This window comes from Balaenoptera musculus, chromosome 2 (genome assembly GCF_009873245.2).
Source record: "Balaenoptera musculus isolate JJ_BM4_2016_0621 chromosome 2, mBalMus1.pri.v3, whole genome shotgun sequence".
Lineage (NCBI taxonomy): Eukaryota > Metazoa > Chordata > Mammalia > Artiodactyla > Balaenopteridae > Balaenoptera > Balaenoptera musculus.
Window position 1 is genome coordinate 112,449,723 of NC_045786.1, and position 26,561 is coordinate 112,476,283.

General features: G+C 36.7%; 1 protein-coding gene across 3 annotated transcripts; it reads right to left on the bottom strand.

Annotated features, from left to right (window-relative positions):
• Nucleotides 1–1,868: 1,868 nt before the first annotated feature.
• Nucleotides 1,869–26,313, bottom strand: PPP2R3C (protein phosphatase 2 regulatory subunit B''gamma). Of its 3 annotated transcripts, XM_036842873.1 has the most exons (13): nt 25,879–26,288; nt 19,509–19,636; nt 16,619–16,723; nt 15,782–15,894; nt 15,280–15,377; nt 14,356–14,426; nt 11,330–11,462; nt 10,063–10,118; nt 9,910–9,985; nt 8,961–9,097; nt 6,364–6,501; nt 4,134–4,193; nt 1,869–2,325 (listed from the first exon to the last, which is right to left on the bottom strand). In XM_036842873.1, the coding sequence occupies exons 1-13, from the start codon at nt 25,934–25,936 to the stop codon at nt 2,137–2,139; spliced, it is 1,362 nt and encodes a 453-aa protein (XP_036698768.1). In that variant the 5' UTR covers nt 25,937–26,288; the 3' UTR covers nt 1,869–2,136. The 3 variants fall into 3 exon arrangements, with proteins under 3 accessions (XP_036698768.1, XP_036698770.1, XP_036698769.1); XM_036842875.1 differs by lacking the exon at nt 19,509–19,636 and having other exon boundaries at nt 25,879–26,276; XM_036842874.1 differs by lacking the exons at nt 1,869–2,325; nt 4,134–4,193 and adding an exon at nt 5,573–5,895 and having other exon boundaries at nt 25,879–26,313.
• Nucleotides 26,314–26,561: the final 248 nt, after the last annotated feature.

Sequence of the window (26,561 nt, forward strand, 5' to 3'; positions counted from 1 at the left end):
TTTCCTTGAGAATTAACTTTATTTCATGGGAAGGTGATTGAGTTTATAACACCACCAAATATTAAGATGGGTTTCCATTTTTTAATGAAGGTTCATCTTACTTTCTCTTTCAGTAGTTATTAAAACTTAAATAACTTTGGACATAATGTTAAAAACACTAGTTATGGGATGAATTTATTAATGTATTTGTATTCAAATGGTAATACCTAGTGATTACCCACATGGCATCCTGCTTATGTCACTCTTTCAGCCCTGAATGCCTCCTATGGGTCAAGTAGCTGCTTATGTCACTCTTTCAGCCCTGAATGCCTCCTATGGGTCAAGACTGGGGGACAGATGAAGACTTAACCCTCCAGGGCTCACTGTTAAATATTGTACAATGTGCAATGGTAGCATAATGAAGTTACCTGTCATTCACCACTTCGAAGCAACAACAGTGGATGGTTTGCCTGACCCAGTTGGCCATCTCTGTACCCACTGTGCCATTAGCAGACCTTACAAAAGTATAATATGAAACTAATTTTGAAAATACTCCTATATGTGTTCAGAATCTTATATCTATATGACTTAGATTTATAACTAAATGTGGGTAAGGAGAAATATGTAGAGTATTTCAGATATGCTGCTCTTAAAAACCTATTCACAAACTTAAAGAGTTCTTAGGATTAATGGTTGTTAATAGCCTTCTAAATAGCATTAAGCTTTCAATCTTAACTATATCTGTATAGCTTCAAAGAAACAACATAGGTACAGTGGGCTTATTATGGAAGTCTGTTAGCAATGAACATGAACATCTGCCCACTAAGTTCTTCAACTGAAATTTGAAGGATTTAGGAAAGATAATTCTTCATTAGGAATCCTCAGTTACATGGATTCATGGTATGGTGGTTCATGGCACGTGATGGTGATTTTTTTGGTCATGGGTATAAACTATATAATTTAGTGCTTAAAGGATTAATTGTCAGATTATGTAATGTCATAAATTATAGTTTACCAGTAGCTCTAAAGAATGCTAATCTGATGTGTTCCCTATAATTTTTTATCTTCATTTGAGAAGATATTCAAGCTCAAATATTTATTTGGTTATCCTGTAAAGGCAAGCATATCTAAAGGCAATCTGAATCTTCTCTCCCTAGAGGCACTAGATCTAAAAGAGTTGACTCAGAAACTTTTCTGATTGTAGTAGAAGGAAGATAATGATTAATAAAGGTTTTACATTTCTTGAATTTTACTTTTTCTACTTGTCCAACAGTGGCCAGTTTGTAATGTTTATATAGTTATTCACTGTGCCTTAAATTTTTATACTTTTTATTTATGCAAACTATAAAATTTCCCATAAATGCATTAAATGGTTTTGTCTTATTTTTAAGCCTCTTTCACTTTTTCTTCCTTTTCAACCCTTTTAATAGTTACTATTCCTTCTGAATCATAGTCATGATATTCTACCCTCTTCTATTCTTTCATCTCTTAAAAATTAAACAGTATAATTGAGAATCTTTACACTTAGTTAACAAATTCTCTAACAAAAGTCCTTAACAAAATGGAGTTAAGTTTTGTAAAATGTAACCCTGGTGATGGTTAATACAGGTAGACAAATTTTTTTTTATAACAATGATTTTAATTAAAGTAAAATACTAACTTGAATACTTTTTATTGAAACATTCTATTAAAATAAACATCATGTCCAAATACTTCCCAGAAATGAAATGGCCCTACTCTGATGAATGGGGAAGTCTATAATCTTTGATATACATAATACTTTAGAATATTCAAGGTTAAATGATATAATTTAAACTATCTTTCAAGTATTCAAATTCTTAGTGACTAATGTCAGAACTATTCCATTAAAACTTCCTTTATTTTTAAAGAAAGATTATACAGATTTAAAGTGTACTCCTACCTTCACCAGATCACACTTGCCATATTTGAGCTAAGTGAAACCAGAATTTACTGACTCCTAATTTGGTCCCATTTCTTCCAGACCACTACAACCAAAATTCCAATAACCAGAACATTTGCTGTGTTCTATAGACATATGAAGTGTTTTATTTAGACCATGTCTAAGGATTCTGCTTCAAAGGTTTTACATGCAGCATTCAAGCTTATTTTAATGAATACAGTCTAGTCTTTGAGAGATCATGTATCATCAAGGTCTGCAGAGTTTTCATTATCATTTGCAACAAGGGCTTCTCTATTCTCGTACGTCCAGAAGCCATTCAGATCAATTAGAATGGTGGTGACTGTGTCTCCTTGATTACTGTTGATTAAATCCTGAAGAGAGATTTTCAAAGGATCCTTTGGTTTTACCATGTCAAAGATTTCATCCTGCAAGAGAGGAAAAAAATACAGTGAAATCTGATACCTGATTCACTTAATTTCTATCATACAGTGATCTAAAATTCAGGGCTGGCACTTGAGCTTATGTAAAATATTTTGTTCCAGTTTTTTGTTTTTCATTTAACAGGGAATCCACCTCTTCTCTATATGCACAAAATTTTTTTGGAAGATTCCTTAGGTACAGGCATACCCTTGGAGATATTGTGAGTTCAGTTCCAGACCACCACCATAAAGTGAATATTGAAATAAAGCTAGTCATGTGAAATTTTTGGTTTCCCAGTGCATATAAAAGTTATATTTACACTATACTGTAGTCTGTTAAGTGTGCAATGTCTAATAAAATATACATACCTTAATTAAAAAATACTTTATTGCTAAAAAAATGCTAACCACCATCTGAGCCTTCAACGAGTTGTAATCTTTTTGCAGTAGTAACACCGAAGATCACAGATCACCATATAACAAATGTAATAATAATAATAATAGAATATTGTGAGAATTACCAAAATGTGACACAGACACCAAGTGAACAAATGCTGTTGGAAGATGGCACCGATAGACTTGCTTGACTAGGGTTGCCACAAACCTTCAATTTATAAGAAATGCAATGAAACAAGGTATGCCTGTATGTGTCTTATAGAGAAACTGAAGCTCAGAGTTTAAGCTGCATAGCTAATTAGCAGCAAAACTAATGCAGTGTTCTTTGAATATATGTTAACTAACTGCTTATATTTTTCTGTTGTCTTCTAACTGGTGGTAAAGCAAGGCCTTGATTTAAGTGCAAACTTGGCTCAAAGTAAAAACTTAAATGCTTTAGAGCCAAGACAGTGACAAAGCTTCATTTCCAATAATGATGTCAACCTTTTACTCTGGACCTGGAATGGGTGGGGGGAGCTCGGTATTAAAGAACTAGTCATCCACAGTGACACTAAATTGTGCTAAAAATGACTGGAATATATGGAAGAACCTCTTCTATATTATGAAGTGTACTATAAGATTACTTACAGGGAATTAGTACATGTTTTCTAATCTGTAGTAAAATCACTCAGTATTTAATAGCATTTAAAGAGGCAAATTGCATTTTTAAAGGTTAGAACAATTCAGGTGAACAAAATGCATGAACTTTTAATCTTGTGTGTATGTGAAACTTCCCTTTCCAGGTTGGTGGCAGTTTAAAATTACTAGTTCTTAAGTTGCCAGTTGCATAGTTTCAAATTTGTCTCACTTATATTAAACCAAAATAGCCCTTTATCTCATTATACTTGGTTAAAACTGGATGGGTTATTTTATTACATTACTTCACCTGAACCAATACTGGATACTCAAAGTGTTTCATAGCTGGTAAAAGTCTGATTACTAAAATGCTAAGTAGCAGCATGTATTTCAAATAGTGGTAGTTTTCATACTGTAAGATTGATATCTCCTTAAATACCAAAGCAAACAAGCCCTTTGAAGTAGCAGACTAAAAACGTGCCTGAACCTAAATAGCTCCCCCAAATTCAGTTTACAGTGGAATAGACTACCAAAGGATACAGGCTGTACTGATTCTCTTAGTTTTCAATCAAAATGAATGAATGCTTCCAATGAGAACATGAGACTGACAATGCTAAAATCTTATACTGCACAAATCATTAGTCCAAGTATGTTCTCAGTTTCTAATGACTTAAATATTAATTCAGAACAAATAACAGCAAATACTTCATTTGGTTCAGTATTTCATAAGTTGCTTTCAGGTAAAAACCTCATTTAATGCAAATGATTATGTGGTGTTATGTAAATTAAAGAAAAAAAGTAACCTTGACGTCTTGAAATGAAACAGGATCCTGTCCATGGATTTTCATTAGTTCTTGTATGGCCTGTATTTAGTAGAAATAAATCTTTAAATAAAAAACAAAATACGCAACATTCCCTGTCCTGTCCCATGGTCCCTTTCCAGTTCCATTTCCTATCCTATCAGACCATAGGCCTCATCGTTTTAACCACTCTTGCCAATATTCTCAAATTCCTTGACCTTGCTTCACATCTGTTGAGCAAAACCTAAACACTGGATCAGTGTAACCATCAACCTTTCTAGACCTACACCTTAGCTATGGAGAACTTCATAAAGAAAGTATACAAGAGTACAGATTACTATTGCATAGGAATGGTCTCCACCCCCAGATGGGCCTTTAACAGGCCTAGCAATTCTGTTATGACCTGCTTCTCCCATTTTCCAGGAACGCTGTTCATACCTTCACCATTCTTTAAGGCACCCAATCCACCACCTCCCCTCCCACCCTACACCTTCTCTTCTACTTGACAGAAAAAATGGAGGTAAACCTCCCTCAAACTCTTCTCTTTTATGAACTTTAACAAAAAAATACTGACTGAGAAACTACTGTGATCCAGTTGAACTAACAAATGTTTTAGGTGGGAGTCATTCACTGGAAAATGTGAAGCTTAAAATTCGTGGAAAATAATCAATATGTTCCAAGTGCCTACTCTGTAGTGCCACTGATACCAGAATGTGCACAGGGCATCTCTTTGCAGCAGATGAGAATCTGAGTACACTCGAAGCTACTAGAGCAGGAGACCTGGATGGAATGATCTACAGTGCACCATCTGGGCCCAGCTTTTATCACTGGGATACTGATGTACAAAGGCTCTAAGAACAGTCCAGGACCGCAGGGCTCAGCACCAGTAACTTTTTACCTTGGCCCATACAACCAAGCCTAAATAAACTTTGATAAAATAAAGGTATGAAATATTTTCAATGTATTTAATAAATAAAATTTAATTTTCAAAGAGTAGAGGATACTATAAAAAATCTTTATGAAAAGGGATTGTGTATTTATTCCAAAAGATATATTTACTTTGTTTTCCTAAAACTGAATTTTCTTTTAACAGGTCTGCCTAAAGTGGGGGGCATCCCTATGATGGGTGGTATTATATTCTCAGATGAGCCACTGATATAAGCCCACGTAGCACTCAATTTTTTAAAAATGCATCCTAATACTGGGATTGTAATTTATCCTTATAATAATCTGCAGTCATTACTACCTAGAAAATCATAATAGAAAGCCTTTCAGGGAATTTAACATGAAATTATGAAATATATACTCTGAAACTCAGAAATCAGATAAAGTTATTTTAAAAGTATCAAACATTTTTTAAGTGGAAAAGAAAAAGCCTCTGGGGGAAAACTTCTTATGACAAAGATGTGAAAATGTCATTTTTATTGTTTAAAAAAAATTTCTTCTTACTATCGATCTTAACCATATAAAAATCAGATGGTCTTCTGAAAACTAGCTATAGAAATGTGGCAATGGAATGGAACACTACTGTACAAAACCTTTCCATCAAGCAGAAAAGTCACCGTTCAAACTGAGGAATGATTTATCTTTTTTTTTTCTTTTTTTAACACCTTTATTGGAGTATAACTGCTTTACAATGGTGTGTTCGGATTTATCTTAAAAGGGAAGACATTCCTACATTTACACCTGCTGCAGCTGAATGCTTATCAGGTAAAATACAATCAAATTCCACTTCAGAGCTCATCATGCTATTCTCTGAGACCACCTACGGCACAGAATAAGTATTTCAGAAAATCTGTTTCACACTGAAATGCAGCCCACAATTCTAGCCAATTTTTAAATTTATATTTTTTACAGCATAGCAATTAAAAGAATCTACAGGTACCAGATGTGCAAAACTCCTGGAAAGGAGTTACCTTTTCTGTACTGTATAATTAAAGTTTCTGTAGGATTTTACATACTAGTTTTTAATCACCAAGAGCATACAATTTCTCAGGTATGTCTGTATCTCCACTGACTATCTACGACTAATCAAATCAGTACTGATTTAGCCCATTTATGTTTTTAAAAATAGAAAAAAACAAAACTAAAACCTGACTTGATATCCTTCTGAAATCTGTTAGGTAAATGCTTTTGTTAAATTTAAACATCCCAAGTTAGATAAAATTGTCATTGGGTAGGTAATTTAAACCAAACTGTATAACAAAGACACATTTACACAAATGAGACTTACCCTAAAGAAATAATTAAGGGAAAAGACATTCAGATATCCTTTGTTCTCAATGTCAAGCAATTTGAAAATATATTGCAGAGCTGCAGGTTCTTTTCGGTTTTCTAATGCAAGAACAAAATCCAGGTAGGTCTTATAGTCCTATAGAAAAGAAAATGACATTCATTAGAGGCGTTATTTGTAATTAACTTTTCAAGTGACTGATGATTTGAAGATGTTTGTAATCAAAGATGGCAAATTTTTTTAAAATATGAAACGAGAAATCCATACTTAATGTATACTTAATGTTGGTTTCTAGGAATTCTACATAGCAGTTAATCTGTACAGGACAGTTTGAGGGGGCACAGCTCATTTTCTTATGAGAGATTTGCTGTGTTAAACCATAATTTTCATTCATTAGGCTTTTGAAATGGACAGGACAGTGACTAACCTTTGCATGTTGCCACTAAATTTGTATTTTCATTTTGGTGTGGTCATTCTGAAATAGTTTTAAAATTTTAATTCAGATGATTTCCAAAAAGTCATCTTAAGAGTACCAGAGTGGCTTCCCTGGTGGCGCAGTGGTTAAGAATCTGCCTGCCAATGCAGGGGACACGGGTTCGAGCCCTGGTCTGGGAAGATCCCACATGCTGTGGAGCAACTAAGCCCGCAAGCCACAACTGCTGAAGCCCACGCGCCTAGAGCCCATGCTCCGCGACAAGAGAAGCTATCACAACGAGAAGCCCACGCACCGCAACGAAGAGTAGCCCCCGCTCGCCGCAACCAGAGAAAGCCTGCGTGCAGCAACGAGGACCCAACACAGCCAAAAATAAATAAATTTATTAAAAAAAAGAAAAGAGTGCCAGATATCCTACAGTGATCTGACACTGTTCTCATCCAAAAAGGGGGCAAGAGAGTACAAATGAAGGCTGAAAAGACATGAAAAGAACAGAAAGCTTTCTCTACGAAAAAGGGATAGTCACAGATTACTTTTTTTGCATGTTTAAAAAAAGTAAAGTACTTGGGAGATTCTCACTTGGAAAAGTTTATAATCTTGGAAAGGATTTTCTTAGGCTAAGATTAAGAATTCTTTTCTGCATAAATTGTAGTATAAAGAGCTAGAGATGCAGCCTCATCATGGTCTAAACTCCATGCCTAACTGTAGCTTCTGATTTTCTTTATTCACCAGGTTATTAGCATACTCCAAGCTCCTCACTGTTAACCGTAGGCAGCTGTGGGAGTCATGAAGCAGAGTTTTTGCGCCTTTCTCCCTTTCCCTTCGCAGTTGGCTAGCAATGGTGTTATTTAGAAAACTGCTATTAAAGCTAAATGATAAAACCTAAAACCCTGATTCTCTTCTGACAATATGACCATTTCTTAAACATCATTGGTTTGGAAAAGTTATCAGATCCTTAACACATATTTTTAATAGCAAGAATGGTGATTTAAAAATGCTATTTAGAATTTTCTTCTCAAGTATTTTGCATTGTTGTGATAAAAGGACAGGTGCATGTTAGTAAATCTTTAGCTACTAAGGTAAATCTTTAGCTACTTAGAGTAACACAACCTGATTCTTAGATTTAAATCATGGCATATGTGGTACTATATCTGACCTGGTAATTTAATGAATGAACCATCTATATGAAAATAGTCAATAGGATTTGCCTGTTTTTCAGATTTTTTTTTTTTACTAGTCCACACTCCTCTACAGTAGGTGCACCGACAATGAAATGAACAAAAATATTAAAATTTTCTGTTTGCCCTGAGTCCATGAGGGAAGTAATGTTTTTAAGCAAATTTACCTTAAGATCAAAGGCTCTGAATCTCAAATAATTTGATCAGTTCACACTTCTTCTTAAGATACTGTTATACACTGATATGAAAATAATGCTGTATCATATCAAGAAAAAGGCTTCTGTGATTAAGAAAATGGACAGAGGACCTGAAGAGTCATTCTTCTGAAGAAGACATCAGATGGCCAACAGGCAGATGAAAAGATGCTCAACATCACTGATCATCAGGGAAATGCAAATCAAAACCACAATGAGATATTACCTCATACCTGTCAGAATGGCTACCATTAAAAAGGTAACTAACAAGTATTGGCAAGGATATGCAGAAAAGGGAACCCTCATGCACTGCTGGTGGGAATGCAAACTGGTGCAGCCACTATGGAAAACATTATGGAGGTTCCTCAAAAAATTAAAAATATAACTACTATATGATCCAGCAATTCCATTCCTGGATATTTATCTGAAGAAAATGGAAACACTAATTTGAAAACATACATGCACCCCAATGTTCACAGCAGCATTATTTACATTAGCCAAGATACGGAAGCAACCTGAGTGTCCATCGAGAGATGAATGGATAAAGATGATATGGTATACATGTACAATGGCATACTACTCAGCCATAAAAAAGAATGAAATCTCTGCACAGGCAATATAGTCAATATTTTACAATAACTTTGGTATGTAATCTATAAAGACAGTGAATCACTATGTTGTATACATGAAACTAATATAACATTGTAAGTCAACTATATTTCAATTTAAAAAAAAGGCTTTTGGAAATTGTGGGAGCCTAAATTTTTAAAACTTAGAGATTGAAACTACTACCATTTCTCCATCATAAGTGAGACACTCCTGGAAAACACGGTCTAAGAAGACATTGGTCATGGTTGCCGTTCCATAGCGGGAGAGTTCTTCCTTACTGAGCATGCCATTGTGGTCCTTATCAAGATTCAGATACTGGCCTTGGGAAGAAAGATGATAAAAGGACACTTAGGACCAAAATAAAATTCTAACTAAAAGACAAAAGAATAAACACTAACAAAAAGTTATTTTTATTGGTTAATATTTTGATTTTTAAACTAATTATGTTACAGTCATGGTAGACATCTGCCATCCCTGCAATCTCTATCAGAACAACTGTTAAGCCAGAACCAGTCAAAGAAAACTCATCATAAAGGTCATGCCTTTAGGCTATTTCATTTACATCATTATTCGTTTTCAGTTTGCAACCTTTTTTTTTTTTTTGCAACCTTTTATAACTTTCCTAGGATTCTAAATTAGATGGAGGTAGGGGTCAACCAACATAAAGCACTGAAAGGCTGGCCCTTGAAAGCAGAGGTCAAGGTTGCCAAAATGAGTCAGAAGACCACCCAAAAGGACAATGTAACAGACTAATGAAATTCAAGAAAAAAAGTAAACTAGGCCCTAAAACACACCCCTCTGTGGACCCTGAGAGTAGCATTTTATCACAATGCAAGATCACAGGTGATGTTCATAATAATGTTCCTGAGTCAACAATAAAAAAATCAAACTACATTCTTTATGTTAAAGTGTTAGAAATGTACTAACTTAAATAAGAGTCACAAAATTATAAAACGCAGGTATTTAAACAAGTAAAATTTAATAATCTAGAATATAAGCTCTTAAGAAAATTAGAATACTTTGATCTTAAGGTAAATTAGGCTATGTATAAAACTGTCCTTTGAACACCAGTTAATGAAACATTAACTGAGGAGCGGATAATTCAAATTATAGCATTATGATAGGAACATACCATACACCCGTAGGGCAGAAGGAGCAGAAAACCAATTTGTTTCTTGACTCTCCTTGGACAGTTCCTCATCCCTTAACTATATGAGCATAGAGACATAATTAGAAGATAGCAACTGTGAAGTGATATAATTAAGTAGTTTAAAAACATATTTACCTCCAATAAATCATCTAGGAAGCTGCATGCTAAAATATCTTGTATTTTTATCTTCCCTTTAAAGAACATAAACACAATTACTTAATTTTAAAAACAACAGCAACTCAATTTTATAAAGGTATTATTTTAGAAAAGCAATCGCACAACTGATATTTTAAACTTTCCTAGCTCTCATGCTCCAAAGTCCTTACTATGCATTTCTGTGAAAAGGGAAATCTGCAGGGAATATTTAATAAAATCTCATATAGGTATGTCTACCTATATACCCCCAACTGTATACATCCAATCGAGAAATTCCAAAATTACATTGATACCAGATTCCAAAAAAAGTTGTGTTAATTTTTTTGTGGTAATGGATATGATACTGTCAGTAGTCAAATAAAGAGACTGTTTCAGTTTTCCTTTGCAGGTTCTGGAATAGAAAGCAATATAGAAGCGTGGTTAAGAGTAGAGAGATGGGATTTAAATGCCACTTCTAGACATGCAATCCTTCTAAGTCTTAGTTGCTTCACACATAAAATGTGGGTAATAATACCTTCCTAATGGAGTTATGAGAAGAAAATGAAAGAATCTATGTAAAATGCTTAGCACAGTACTTAGTACATAATAAACAGTCAAAACTGTTGGCTATTATTATTGCGTAAATTTCCAAGGAAAAAGATGTGTGTGTGCCTATAATGGAGGCGTTTAAAAAAACTGACAGCTACCCCGTTCTGTGATGGACTCACAGCTGCATTTTCAAGGACAGAAGGAGTATCAGGGGCTTTGATTTGGGCCTCTGTCCCAGACACATGTATTTAAGCCTAGCAGGTTAGAATAGTTGATAAATGTACTGTTAATGAGGCAAAATTTACAAATCTGATCCTCATATAGGATAGTTAACTTGAAAATGAGAAAAACACATCATGGCTAAATGGTCCTCCTATCTCCCAATTCATATTTTTGATCAAAAAGAATAATGCTCCAGTATATTACCTATCAGGGATAGCAAATTATATCAGAATACCTGGCTTCTTAGAACTGGAAAGAATATACTTTATTTTAGAGATGAAAACATTGTAAAAGGTTAGGTGATATTCCCACTGTCACACAGCTGATTATGGTTGGCACAAGTAAATCAAAAGATCTACATATCAAAAGATTTATATATTAATGGCAATAACATGTTAGGAAAATAAATAACATTTTAAAGACTTTTCTCTAGTTATTGAGATTTAGAAGTAATGATAATCTCATAATATCTAAGTTAGATAAGATTTTCTTTTACCTGTTCTTAGAGGGTCTAAAAAGAAGAAGAACTTCCTAACTGCTGTACAAACATAAAAGGAGTAAAAAGATTTTTCCAGCCCATCTAATTGTGGCAAAGTAGGGATAAGTTCCAATATGTAGTTTTCTAAATCCTGAAAGAACAAAACAAAATAAAACTTTAAAGGGTTAAATGTCTGATCTTGTTTCTTCATGAGATACTGGAATATAATTTCAGTCCTAAAAATTATTCAGTATTAAAACTATATGAATGATGAAATAAATTCATTTGTGACTGAGTTTCAGATATTTTTCTTGGCTTGTTGTTTTCTTTTAACTTTGTTTATGATGGTCTTTGTTCTCAGATTTTTAAAAATTTAGCTGAACTCATTGCTTTTTAGACTTCTGAGCTTTGTCATACTTAGAAAGGCTTTCCCTATTCCAAGATTATATATTTAAAAGCCTCTCATGGTTTCTTATATTTATTTTAATAATTTCATTACTTTTGCTTTGTCCATTGTAAAGTATAATGTTTCTAGTTCATTTGAGACACTTTATAATTTAAGTTGTAGAACAGATGGCATCTCAAACATGGTGTGTCCAAAATTGGACTCTAATTATCCCCAACCCTGGTCCTCACCCATTTTCCCCTATTCCACCATTTATTCAAAGTAAAAAAGTTAAACTTGGTTCCTACCTTTTCTTCACCAAGGCCCCCACCCCTTACCCCCAAAATCTAATCTAGCAACAAATTTTTGTCATTGTTGGGGTGTGTGTGTCCAAAATATATACTGAATTAATCTATTACTGGCTTCTACAGACATCACCCTGGTCTGGGCCACTATCATCTCTCACCTGGACAACCACAGTAATTTCCTAATTATTCCTTCTTTGACTCTAGGCTCCTTAGAATTCATTCTCCACACATCCAGTGATTTTTTAAAATGTAAACCAGGGAGTTCACTGGTGGTCTAGTGGTTAGGAGCCCGGAATTTCACTGCCGTGGCCAGGGTTCAATCCCTGGTTGGGGAACTGAGATCCCACAAGCCACATGGCCAAAAAATAAATAAATAAAATAAAATGTAAACCATATCCTGACAGATTCAGCTTAAAAATTCTGATGGCTCCCCATTAGTCTCAATATAAAATCCAAACTCTTTATCATAGTCTAACAACCCAATATGTGGCCCTGCCTACTTCTCCAACTTCACCTCCTGTCACTCTAACCCTCGCTCATATGCTCCAGCCACACTGGCTTCCTTCTGCTCCTAGAACAGGTCAGGTTTAACTGTGCCTTGGGGACACTGAACTTGCTGTTCTCTCTGTATTACGTTTTCATAAGGCTGGCTTCTTTCTCATCCTTCATGGCTAAAACTCAATCACTATCTCAAAGAGGCACCTCTTCCATCTTATCTAAAATAGTTCCCCAACCCCAGTCATACACTTTCCTAGTACCCTATTTTCTCCTTAGAACTTGTCACTTTTTGAAATCATGTTGCTGATAATTTAGTGTCTGCCTCCCCACTCTGCTAGGAAAAAAGCACCATAAGAGTAAGGCTTAGCAATGTACCTGGCACAAATAAGTGTTTGGTAATCGCTTATTTAATAAGATTTAATAAGTGAATGAGAGTTTGCCTATACTACTCAAATTACAGATGTTGGCTCTGGAAATTACTGTCTTTTAAATAAGGAAGACACAAAATCTGGTTTCAAAAGGCAAAGTGCCAAGGTTAGGAGAGTTATTTCTTTTCTTTGAGAGAAATGTTTTCTTTCATTGAGAGAAGGGAACATTACTCCCTTTTAAACACAACTACAGAGATATTCTGTTGCTTTTCTCTCTCCTCCTCCCATTCCTCTTTCAATTTTTGTTTCCATTCATGGGAAGAGCCAAGAAAAGTTTGTTTTGTAAACCAACTAATGGCTGACAAGAATTCTCAGAGCTATAGAAGTACTCCAATATCTGACCTGAGTAAGTATCAACCAGTGTTTAATACATCTTCCTTGCTAGAGATAGATGGATAGAAGCAAGAACCTTTTACTGTCAAGCTGATCTGAACCTTAAAGGACAAGAATTATAGTGTGGCCCTAGAAAGGTTTTTAAGTGTAAATATCCAGTATGAGCTAACAGATTCTATCTATAGGAATCTGGTTAAAACAGAGTGCAACAAATTATAACAGGAAACATAAACTATAACAGGGAATTTACATCTCTTTTAAGTTTTATATCTGAATATTTATTTAAGTGATTAATTAACCTGGTTCATATTTATGCATAACTCCCTTTCCCCTTCGTATATATTTGGGAAAAAAAGCCTGAGCTGAAAAGATAGATAGATTGATTGATTTACTTATTTATTTATTTGCTTGCTTGCCACGCTGTGCAGCATGTGGGATCTTAGTTCCCCGACCAGGGATCGAACCTGGGCCCCCTGCCTTGGAAGCTCGGAGTCTTAACCACTGGACCACCAGGGAAGTCCCCATATAACTGAGATACCCACACTTACAAGAAGAATAGTGATTTGGATCATGAGGCTATAACATAATTCTCTGTTGATAACCTGTTGATAACTACATTAGTGCCTAATGGGAAATAAATAGCCTCTTGGTAACTGACCTTACAACCCAAACCTGCAGGTGGGACTACAGTCACATTATTTTTCTTGTATTTCCTAAAAAAGGAAAAACTACTGCCCCTTACATTTTAAAACAGTCATACACTGATAACACTCATGAATAACCAAAAGTTTTTCACTGTTTCTTCAATGATTTTTAATCCAGTTAAAACATTACATTCTTTTCTTCTCCTTTAAAAGGCTTTTTTTTCTTTAAAGGTTGGAGAAAAAGAATTTAGAAAGAATTTTTGTGACCAATATACACTTAAAAAGTTCTTTAGTAACACATGTTATTTGTAAAAACAAACAAAGCAGAGAAACAAAAACAAAATAAGAATTATCTGTAATCTCAACACCCAGTGATAACTACTGTTTAGCATTTTGGTGTCTAGAGCATTCTGGTGTCTAGCATTTATTAAAGTAGGTTAATACTTACAGATTCCCGAAGATACCCTTGTCCAGCAACATCATATAAACTGAGGCCTATTCTTGTTTGATGAAGCCAAACTGACAATAAACAAGAAAATGAAATATAATTATTAAGATCTATCCTTTAGTATATATATATGCATAAAAGGAGATAGATTAGAGAGACAAGCTAATTTAATGACTCTATAAACATATTTTTCTCACGTGTATTACTTATCTCATTAATCCAAAAATTGTTTGAAACAAAATAAATATACCATAGAATTAACTGCAGATATCAACAATTCTACCATGCCTAAAGTGACGATAAAGTTGATGCCCTTGAGAATACTGGTGTGCCACCAAAACAGGAGTTCTGATATTATGCCTTTAATGAAGCAGCTTTTATTCTACTGAGGTTAATTACCACAACCAAATATTAAAGATGGTACACACAGGACTTGACAGGTCATTATGGAACTTATAGGAATCATAACAATTCCAACTTGTTTAATAAATACTCCTTGAGATGATGCTACAGTTGTGAGTTTGAAACTAACCTCTCAGGCAACTCAACCTGTAATATATTGGCGAAATAAAATTACCAGTGAATTAAAGTATTTCAAATAACCATCCATTAAAACTCTTGGTTCAGCTTTTGATATATCTAGTTAGCTAGTATCTTCAAGATACATGAGGCTTTTGTTTTGTTTGTTTTTTATAATAATGAACCCAAATGTATGGTAGAACCCAAATGTATGGTAGAAGCTCTAGTAAGTTCCAAGAGAGAATCATAATAATAGGAAAACAAATCTTGGTCAAAAGACAAGAATTCTGTTATTCAAATTTACTAAGAGTTGTTTGACATGGAAGGGATACTATAAAAGCACTGACTGGAAACCTACTTGATTCCCAGATAGAAGGAGTTCAAGTACAATGAAAATGAAGTCACCTTTTCTCATGACATAATTAAAGAACTGCATGATGGAAATTCTTCCATAAGAATCTGTATGAAGGAGTTTAGCAAAGACTTTCGCTGTGAAAAATTGCCTAAGGAATGGAAATAAAGATTAAATCATCTGTCAATATAATATAAAAATGACTTCTGTATGATTTAGCAGACAACAGCATAAATTCAAACAATTAAAAATCAAAGTGGTGGGAAAAAAATCAAAGTGAGAACTATAGTTCAAAACTTAAAATATTAAGCCATACATCTTTAATTCTATTAAGAATGAGGACCTATAATGCTGTAAATAAGCTATATTATTTCTTTTAATAACTTTATACCAACGTAATTTTCTTGACTGTAAATAATTTTATTAAACTTTATTAGTTTAATGAAAAGCTGACTCAAATTATCATATTATTGACTTAAATTTTCATTAACATTTACTTGAGGCATTTAAAATGCTTAACATAACATACTCCTTTGTTAATTATATTATTCTTACTTGCACTTTGGTCCAGCTTTTTCACCAACCGTTAAAAAATTTTCATAATTAATCATTGCTTCCTCTCCAATCATGGGTGGTGTCTGGTGCTTGTCCAGCAAAAACCATAAGTTCTTAGGAGAATTGCAGAAATTAAGATGTTATAATCAACTGAACAAAATTTAAAAACGTAGTTAAATGTGTTATTTCCATTAAAGTGATAGACTACTGTAGGGTCAAAATGCAAGGGTTTAAATCCCAGCCCTGCTCTGTGATCTTGGACAGTAGACTTAAAGTTTCTGTTTCAATTCTCATCTGTAAAGTAAGGATAACAGTGTCTACGTCATATAGTTACACAGATTAAAGAGGAACTGTATATGAAAATTTCAGAACTTAGTAAACACTCAATAAATGCTAGCTATTTTTTTTTTTTTTTGCCGTGCCACATGGCATGTGGAACTTCCCTGTCCAGGGATCGAACCCACGCCCCCAGCATTGGAAGCGTGGAATCTTAACTACTGGACCAGGGAAGTCTAACGCTAGCTATTTTTATCATGTTATGAGTAATCAAAAGGATAATAGGAGATGATAGTCTTCTTAATATTACTCCCTACAGTAGTGGTTCTCAACTTTGGCTGCACATTAAAATCACCTATGGACTTTAAAAAACAATACAACACTATCCTTGGGACACACAAGCTTTGCAGCTGATTCTGGTGGGAACCATCGCTACAGAGCCTGTGCTTTCAGTCACTCTGCACTACTGGCTCCATTTAGGCACCCCAAGATCCCACATGACACATGTAGTACAAATAAGAAATGGCGAACCTCCAAAGCAAACTTTTATTCCATTCTTACCTGTAATTCTTCATTATCTAACAGTTCCCTGCTTTTCCTTTGCAGAAAGACAGCTCTGGATTCTTCTCTTAATTTCTGTAGTAAGACTTCATCTTCAGCTGGCAGCTAAAAATACACTGTAGAGTTAATTTCTACACTTAAATTCTAGACTATTGGGTTATGTAAAATGTATTTGGCCTCATAAAAAACTACATATGCTACTGTCTCAAAATTACTTTTTGTATCTCAATCTTGCTTAATTTCAGATCATCATTTATTTTAAAAGTTCATTTAATAAAAAGAGATCCACAGAGAATTCAGTGATCAGTGAGGCCAGTTCTGCCTGGAAAAGGCTAACCGTCTAGCCCAAGTTTCTTTATTTAGATCCGTACAGGTTTACTTAAAAACTAAACACAACATTTAGTATGTGCCCACAATATATCAGGCATCAATACACATGTTCTAATTTAATCCTACTAGCCCTGTGAGATGTATTTCATCATACTCAATTTAGAGGTGAGGAAATCAAGAGATGGATGACTTTATCAAGAACACATATGCAGTTAGCCAGTCCCAGACTAAAGATTTAAATCTTCAGAGTCCAAGTCTGTTTTAATTTCTTATGAGTTGTTTGGTTTGGTTCCCTGTACTCCTCTGTCCCCTCAATTTCACACCTAATGTTAATGACTTGCCCAAAGTTGTGCAACTAAAGTAACAAAATTTGAATCCAGGTCTTCTGACATCAGGGATTTAGTGTATTTTCTCTTCTCCATCTCATTTCCATTACTGGGTAGTTAGGTACCTCTCCCAATTAAGTAGACTTTAATGCTATTTCCTAGTGACTGCTAGGAGTAAAGTACTATGACAGATGTTCAACGTAGGGTAACCATCCCCAAACTAAATGTGTCAGAATGTCATGCTCTTATTTTACTTTATGACCACCATTTTTTCTATTTTCTCAATGTAGTTCAAGTTTCATTTTATATTTGTAGAGCACTGTTCCCATTGTAACCTTAGACTAATATAGAACTGAATCAGGATTGGCTGAAGAGCAACAGTTTTAGCCAAATATGCTTTCTGAGACTGGGTCATCTTACTTCTTGGAGATAATTAAGCCAATGTCTACTAGTTGGCCTCCAAAGCAGAGGTTCGTCCTCCTGTGGTGATTTCCTTAAGCAGGGCTTTAAAATGACTCATTCTAACAACTTCAAACAATTTGCTTTGAGGATTTCTTCTTACTTTTCTGTAACTTTGCCCCATTAAATGTAGCTAAGTAACCCACAGTCCAAATTGGGGGCTATGGTTTTCACTTTTTATTTCTAAGAACTAAGATGCCATCCCTCCCATCAAAAGGGATGGAGAAGGAATATGCATTAGGAGGTGAGGCTGGGGCTGAGACTGGGATTGTGCTCCAGTGGCTAGTCAACCAGCTAACCAGCCAAGGAGAGAAGTGGTGACCAAAGATGACAGGTGGTTTCTCTAAAGCAGTGGACTAGAAGTAGAGGAAGAAGAAACAAGGGAACGAACATCCCACAAATCCACATCTGCAGACCAGAAACCATCTGGGATCTGGAAGAGGTCAGAAAAGAGACGGAAATGGGGGAAAAGGGGATTCCCTCAGAAAACACAAGGGGACGGTTGGTACTAGAAATACAGGAAAGTTGAGTCCTGGGAATGGAGTAATGTCAGCATCTGAGGGCTGTTCCTGGGTTAGTAAGATACACTTTCACAATCCTGATTACATGAAATAATGAATATAAAATGCTCTGAAGTACGTAGACACTCAATAAATGGCAGTCCCCTTCCCACTCCCCCAGACTATAAAAAATTCTCAGTTGTCTAACTGCCTCTGATTAAGAAAGTGTGAAATGCAAAAAAGCAACAGCAGTATGTATGATGTGACCCCATTTTTGTTAAACACACACACACACACACACACACATATATAGAAATATGTAGAAGGATTCATGTAAAAATGTTTATTTACATCTCTGGGCAATGTTATTATGGGAAAATATCAACTTTACCTGTTTTTTCTCTTTTCCATGACAAACGTGGATTAGTCATATAATTCTTAAAAGGCTGGGAGACATATAGTACTACAAAAAAGTTTCCAATAAAATGGTTCACATGTACACAAGTACAAAAAAGTTTGTACTTGAAGAAATAAGTTAAAATTATCTGGATAATCTACCTCACTCCTTGATGCAAGCAAAACAAAATATTTACTTTCTTTGCAAATAATGTTGTAATTAATTGAGTTTAGGAGGTAACAGGTTTAAGAGATATTCAGCTAAAATTCCAAAGTTAACTTTTCTATAGTAGTTACATTTCCCATAATACCAAATAGGACTTATTCTTTTCAGTAGCCTTCAATTTCAGCTGTAAATATCTTTCTTAAAGTCTTACTGTTTTATCTATAACCCTCCTCAAAGCCTTCTTTACCATTTTGGCACAAGGAAACACATAATTAAGTATAACTCTTAAAGTTTTCCACTCTCAATCTATTTTTCAGTTTAGCCTTGAGCAAAACATTTTACACCTTATGAGTAAAAGACAAAGTTAAAAATTGTGATTAGCCAAGTAAATCTAAGTCTTATAGAAAGCCTGGCAACATAATCCAAAAGAATACCTACTACTAACATCCATAATAAAAATTAGGAGGAAGGAAAAAGCCTACAGTTCAAAAAAAGTGGCAAATAACAACTTTGTGTTCTTATACCTACTTATATGAAAAACCAAGATTTAATCAGGTCAAAAATAATAAGGTCAACTAGAATGAAACAATAAATATACAAAATTTAAAATATAATCAATTTGTTTATTTATAAAATATAAGACTTTTAATCCCATTTGAAAAATTACATTTCATTTACAAACTCTGCAAGACATTTGCTTAGATACCACTTACCCTATAATAAAACCGGGGAATGGTCTTATAGAATTCATTTGTGTTTTTTCTACCTCCTTTCCATTCTGAGTAATACTTGGTAAATAAATCCATTTCTTCATCTTTTAATTCTTGTTCACTTTTTTTTTCTGGTAACAAAACACGTTAAGGAGGGGAAAGCACTTTTAAAATCAAACAATGTTTTTTTCAAGACATCTATACACTATGGTGTAATTACAGTACAAAAAAGGCCTTCACAATTGTACTTAGACACTAAGCATCTATATTAACTTTCTTGAAATACCAAGAATCACTATCTTCAACTGAAACAGCCTCCTCTACATCTTCAACCAGTTCTCAGATGCTCCCTCCACTTATTTTTATCACTATACTTGTCTCTTTCTCAAGTCATTGCCTCTCTTATAGACCTGACATGTTCTAATTCATTCAATCAAAAGTTCTCACTGAGCACCTACTCCAAACAGAGCACTGCACTAGACATTGGGGTTAGAGCAGCGAGAAAATAGGCACAGCCCTTGACCTCATCGAGTTTCAGTGTCATAGTCACTGTTCCTCTACCTACAGCAGACGCCTTCCATCTGAAGCTCACACCTCAGGGTGCTATTACCCAACCCGCTTGCTGCTGGCAGATGGCCATCTCATTTAGCCATTCTTCCATCATGAACCATGAGACTGGTGCACAGCTTTCTTCACCTGCAATCATTAAGGAAGAATAAACATTTATGTGGGTGAAGGTGCCCCCTCAACTCTGAAGGCGTTCACCTCTACTGTACTCTGTTCATTCAGCAAGACCACAGATCTTACCTGCTCCTGTTCTGAAATCTTAAACTCTAATATACTCTCAAAAATTTTCTCTCCTCTGGTTGTTATTCAAAACCTCACTGCACTGGCACAAAAACAGACATACAGATCAATGGAACAGGATAGAAAGCCCAGAAATAAACCCATGCACCTATGGTCAATAAATCTATGACAAAGGAAGCAAGAATATACAATGGAGAAAAGACAGTCTCTTCCATGAGTGGTGCTGGGAAACCTGGACAGCTACATGTAAAAGAATGAAATTAGAACATTCTCTAACACCATATTCAAAAATAAACTCAAAATGGATTAAAGACCTAAATGTAAGACCACATACTATAAAACTACTAGAAGAAAACATAGAACACTCTGACATAAATCGCAGCAATATCTTTTTGGATTCATCTCCTAGAGTAATGGAAATAAAAACAAAAGGGACCTAATTAAACTTAAAAGCTTTTGTACAGCAAAGGAAACCATAAACAAAATGAAAAGACAACCTACACAATGGGAGAATATATTTGCAAAGAATGAGACCAACAAGGGATTAACTTCCAAAATATACAAACAGTTCATACAACTCAATACCAAAAAAAACCCCAAAAAAACCCAACAAAACCAAACATTCCAATCAAAAAATGAGCAGAAGATCTAAATAGACATTTCTCCAAAGAAGACATACAGATGGCCAACAGGCACATGAAAAGATGCTCAATATTGCTAATTATTAGAGAAATACAAATCAAAACTACAATGAGGTATCACCTCACTCCAGTCAGAATAGCCATCATCAAAAAGCCTACAAATAATAAATGCTGGAGAGGGTGTGGAGAAAAGGGAACCCTCTTGCACTGTTGGTGGGAATTTAAATTGATACAGCCACTATAGAGAACAGTATTGAGGTTCCTTAAAAGACTAAAAATAGAGTTACCATATGATCCTATAATCCCATTCCTGGGCATATATATATGGAGAAAACTATAATTTGAAAAGATACATGCACCCCAATGTTCACTATTGGAGCACTATTAACAATAGCCAAGACATGGAAGCAACCTAGACGTCCATCAACAGATGAATTGATAAAGAAAATGTGGTATATATATACAATGGAATATTAATCCATCATAAGAATGAAATAATGCCATTTGCAGCAATATGGATGGACCTAGAGATTATCAAACTAAGTGAAGTCAGACAAATATCATATGATATCACTTATATGTGGAATATTAAAAAAAAAGATACAAATGAACTTATTTACAAAACATAAACTCAGACATAGAAAACAAGCTTATGGTTACCAAAACCTCACTGCACCTCAGCCTCATTGAGATCTTCAATTCTGTGATCTGTTTTCTCAAAAGTTTTTCCTCTTCCTGGTCTCACTTCCTTCTCAACATGCGTGTAGTTGTTCCCGAAACTCCTGCCTGCATTTCTGCCATATCTGCCTTGTTGATTTTTAACCTTGGACCAATTTTACAATCTGTTTACTAATGCTCAACGGTGCTGGAGAAAACTGCCAAATTATGCAAATATTTGGTCCCACAAATTTATTTCACAGTTACTAATAACTCAGCCTCCCCAAACCACCAATACATATTTTATTTGCGCTTGATGTCCTCTTGGTGACTGACTGCTCCAGACTTTCACTACATTCCTCAAGCCCCCTGTGTTCACCCTCAACAGATGAGAATCCCACCCAGTTCACCAACAACTGAGTCTACTGGGCATGGATACCCACAAACATCTGAGTGGGAGGACAGGAAGGTATCAAATCTGCATCTTACTTTCTTCCTGCCAGTTTCAGGGGAAGACGTAGCTCTTCTCTCACCCAAGGCTAACCCCTCATTCTCCCATCTCCTCCCCAAAACTCCTTCCTTTCTACCTGTTGCCACACATAATTCCTTCTTCCTCATCCACTTTCTCAAATGAAAGGCCTGTGTTGGCGATCTCTACTTTCTCACCTCTCACTATCTCTTTATGCAATCCTGCCACTCTACGGAGACTGCCAGGGCAACATGTGACCTAATTGTTTAGTTTAATGGACACACCTGTCCTTGATTTCTCTGTTAAATTTGATACTGTCAATGAGTCTAAACTTTTTGTGGCTTTTATGAGACCACACTCTGTTGATTCTCCTATTTTCTGGCTATTTCTTCTTTTTTCTTTTTCTTTTTTTATTTAACTGATCTACTTGTCTGTCTTTATTTATTCCAATTTTTATTGGAGTACAGTTGATTTACAATGTTGTGTTAGTTTCTGCTGTATAGCAATGTGAATCAGTTATATATATACATATATCCACTTTTTAATTTTATTTATTATTATTATTTTTTAAAAAATAAATTTATTTATTTTTGGCCATGTTGGGTCTTCGTTGCTGCACGGGCTTTCTCTAGTTGCGGCGAGCGGGGGCTACTCTTCGTTGTGGTGCGCGGGCTTCTCATTGTGGTGGCTTCTCTTGTTGTGGAGTATGGGCTCTAGGCGTGCGGGCTTCAGTAGTTGTGGCACGTGGGCTCAGTAGTTGTGGCTCGCGGGCTCTAGAGCACAGGCTCAGTAGTTGTGGCGCACGGGCTTAGTTGCTCCGCGGCATGTGGGATCTTCCCGGACCAGGGATCGAACCCGTGTCCCCCGCATTGGCAGGCAGATTCTTAACCACTGCACCACCAGGGAAGTCCCCTCTTCTTTTTTCTTAATCCTCTTCCTCTATCATTTCAACTTTCATAGTTTAACCTCTAAGCCCCAAACCTATGTCACTAACCCAGACACTGCTCTTGAACACTAAACTCACGCATTCAAAACAAAATATTTTCATTCTCATGCTCCAACATACCCAGAATAACTTTCTCTATCCCTCACCTTACTACTCTTCTTCGAATTCCATATTTCCATCTCAGTAAGTGGTACCACTATCATCCAATCACCTGAGCCCAAATCCCAAGAGTCACTTTCATTACATCATTCAACTATTCTAGGGATACACAAGTATATGTGTGAGTGGATGAGTGCATACACACATGCAGCTTTCAACAGTGTCAGGGATACTGACTCTCTCACTGAGATAAAATTGACCAAAAAAAAAAAAAAAAAAAAAAATTGAAGGTGAGGAAGCTGCCTATCCAGATATCCAGGGGGAACTGCATTCCAGGAAGAAGAAACAGCCAGTGCCAACGCACGAAAATGGGAGTGTCCCTGGTGTGTGCAGGGAAGAGGGAGGTGTCCAGTGCAGTTACAGCAGAATGAGCCAGAGGGAATAGCAGGAGATGAGGGACACCAGATAATGGGGGGGGCGGGCAGGCCACTAGGCCTTTGGAAAGACCTTGGCTTTCATTCTGATGAGGGAGAGAGCCACCAGAAGGAATTAAAAGGCTAATGCAGTAATCCAGGTGACAGATGGCGGTGGTGTGGGCCAGGGTGGCTGCAATGGAGGTGGTTAGGAGTAAATTTATTCTGGATATATTTTCTTTTTAGTCCCAGGATTTGCTGACACACTGGATGTGGGTATTGGAGAAAGAGAGCAGTCAAAGATGTCTCCAAAGGTTTTGACCTGAGTAGACGCGATTGCTGGCAACTAAGATGGGGAAAACTATGAGTGAGCAAGTTAGGAAGGAGAGCGGGAGTTCAATTTCAGACAAGATTAACATATCTATTAGATCCAAGTGGCCATGTCAGGTAGACAATTATTGATAGATATATGAACCTGGAATTTGGGATGAGGTCCAGGCTAGAGGTATACATTTAGGAGACATTAGAAAATAGACATCATTTAAAATCGTAAGAAGGTGAGTGTAGACAGAGAATAGACGCTGGCCAAGGCCTCAGCCTTGGGCCCTCAAATGTTAAGTTCTTGGGAAGAAGAGGAAGAAAAAGCAAAGACTGAGAAGGGATGACTGGTGAGGTAGTAGGAAAACTAAGAGAGTGTGTCTCCCAGAAACCAAGAGAAGAAAGTATGTGTAGGAGGAGTGAGTGAACTACTATATTCCTGGCAGGGGCTGCTGGCTGGTCAAGTAAAATAAGGACAACTGAGCACTGGAACAATGTGGAGATCACTGACGATCATGACAAGCAGGAATCAGAGACAAGGACAGATTCAACCAACAACTCTTTTAACAAGTGTTGCTATAACGAGGCATAGCTACAGGTGGAAGTTAAGAAAGTTTCTCTAAGGTGGGAGAAATACCACCATGTTCATATGCTGATGGGAGTGAATGAGAAAGAAAATCTCATGATGCAGGAGAGAGAGGATGACTGTAGGAGTACACCCTTGAGGAGGCAAAAATGGGATCTAGCACACTGATGAAAGAAATAGCCTTCAACAGAAGTACAACCTATATGATTTACTTACTATTTTATCATCTCTGCCAACACCAAATTGTAAGTTCTACAAGGACAAGGATTTCTGTTTACTGCTATAGCCTAGGTTATCCAGATAACAGACATGCGATGGAGTGGGTTTAGGAGTGAAGGGGAGGAGAAAGCACAAGTACAGGTCAATTTTCTTAGAAGTTTTCCTATAAGGGGTGCAGAGAAATGTAGCAAAAGCTGGAGGGGGATGTGAGATCAAATGATTTTTTTTTTAAATGATGGGGGATATTACAGCATGTTTGTCAGAGCTGATGAAAATGAACCAGTAGAGAAAGAAAATCTGATGGTGCATAAAGGAGAGGATAAGGCCAGAGTGAAGTCAGTGAATAAAAGAAAGAAACGCGATCTAGCGTTGGAGTACAGGGACTGTTGGCCAGTTCACCATTTTAACAGTGAAGGCAGAGTGCACGGTCGCCTGTAGGGGGTGGGGAGTGGGGGGCGCTGACAGAAATGGTAAATGGGAACAGGTGAGATTCTTCTTTGATTGCTTCTACTTTCTCAAATATATATACTAGTTCATCAGCTAAAGGTAAGGAGTAGATAGGACCTACTGGAGGATTGGAGGTTTGGGAGATGAGAAGGAACTGCTTTAGAGTGTGGGAGAGTGAATGTCTAGGGAAACGCGGAAGAAGTGTAAATGAATGACTGAAACACCTACTTTAGGTTAGTGGACATGAATTAAAAGTGAGGAAATTCACCAAGGTTCCGTTTTTCTCTAACCACTTTCAGCTGTCCTGGATGCAGTTGTGAAATAGTAAAGACAGTTTTAACCAGGTTGATTAACAAACGTGAAGTAGAGGGAAAGAGATAAGGAAAAATGGATTATTAAGTCTAAAATGGATAAGGAGGGAAGTGAAAAGTGTGACAATAAAAAGGCGGTTGGGGTAATGGTAGGTTCTGGTAGGATCAAAGGGTTGATGGCGCCAGGACTCTCAATTATCCCCCACAAGTCTAGGTCAGGACCATGCAAGTGCGTGGCTAAGGTAGCTTTTCATTCCCGCAAATCCCTTCCCAGGGAAGTGTGGGTCAAAACTCTCTGGATCCCTAAACCACATCCCAGTCAGCCTCTTTTGTCAGGAGAGGTTTTACCGAAGCGAAAGGCACGGCTCCCAGGTGCTGCTCCTCCTCCCCATCCATCCTCCCCCCACCTCCCGCGGTTTAGGGCCTGGCTCTCTCTGCGGGCGGCCCCTCCCAAACTCACTGTTTGGACCGTTGTTGGGCGTCGCTATCCGCCGGCGAAGAATTTCTTTCCAGTCCATGGCTGACTCCGGCCCAGCAGTTCCCGCATTTGCTGTTTACTAACCGCTCCACCCCCTGCCAGCTCCCGCGTCAACACTGCCCAGCCCCGTAAAGGTTATGAAGGCCGCTTAATCGCCATCTTGGACGCGGGCGGAAGTCGGCTAACCCGGCCAAATCGATCACCGTAACCACCGCGGAGAATACGGCGATCACGCTAACAGCAGGGAGAGCAGACGTGAAAGAAACGGAGAGGGAGCCTCCTTAAGGCAGCTTTCCAGCTTCACCACGTCGTATTTTAAAGGCGCAGAAGGGAGCCCGCGCTTTTATTTCATCTTGGCCCTTTGGCACTTGTGCACCACGTGACCCCGGAAGTCCTTTGGCTCTTCCGGTTCGAGGGACAAGCTTTCTAATTTCACAATTTCTTTTCATTGTTCATGGCGGATATCTGGAAGCCCTAAAGTCTCTCTGAATGTAGTAGGCTCCTTCAGCAGCCGCTTGTGCCCCCTCCTGCCAGTAAAAGATTCAGAGTCGCCTTTTTCTCGCCGCCAGGCCGGTCGGAAGGCCTGCTTCCAGCTCAGCCAGGCCTCCGCGGCTGCGCCGTCGCGGTGCATTGTGGGCGGGGTAGTTTCCGCCGCGTTTATGGTT

Coding starts and splice junctions, on each gene's coding strand:
- PPP2R3C (XM_036842873.1), bottom strand. CDS start 25,936: ATGGACTGGAAAGAAATTCTTCGCCGGCGGATAGCGACGCCCAACAAC. Junction 10,119..11,329: donor TTTAGACCCTCTAAGAACAG/GTAAAAGAAAAT, acceptor TGTTCTTTAAAG/GGAAGATAAAAATACAAGAT. Junction 6,502..8,960: donor TCACTTATGATGGAGAAATG/GTAGTAGTTTCA, acceptor TCTTTTCTATAG/GACTATAAGACCTACCTGGA.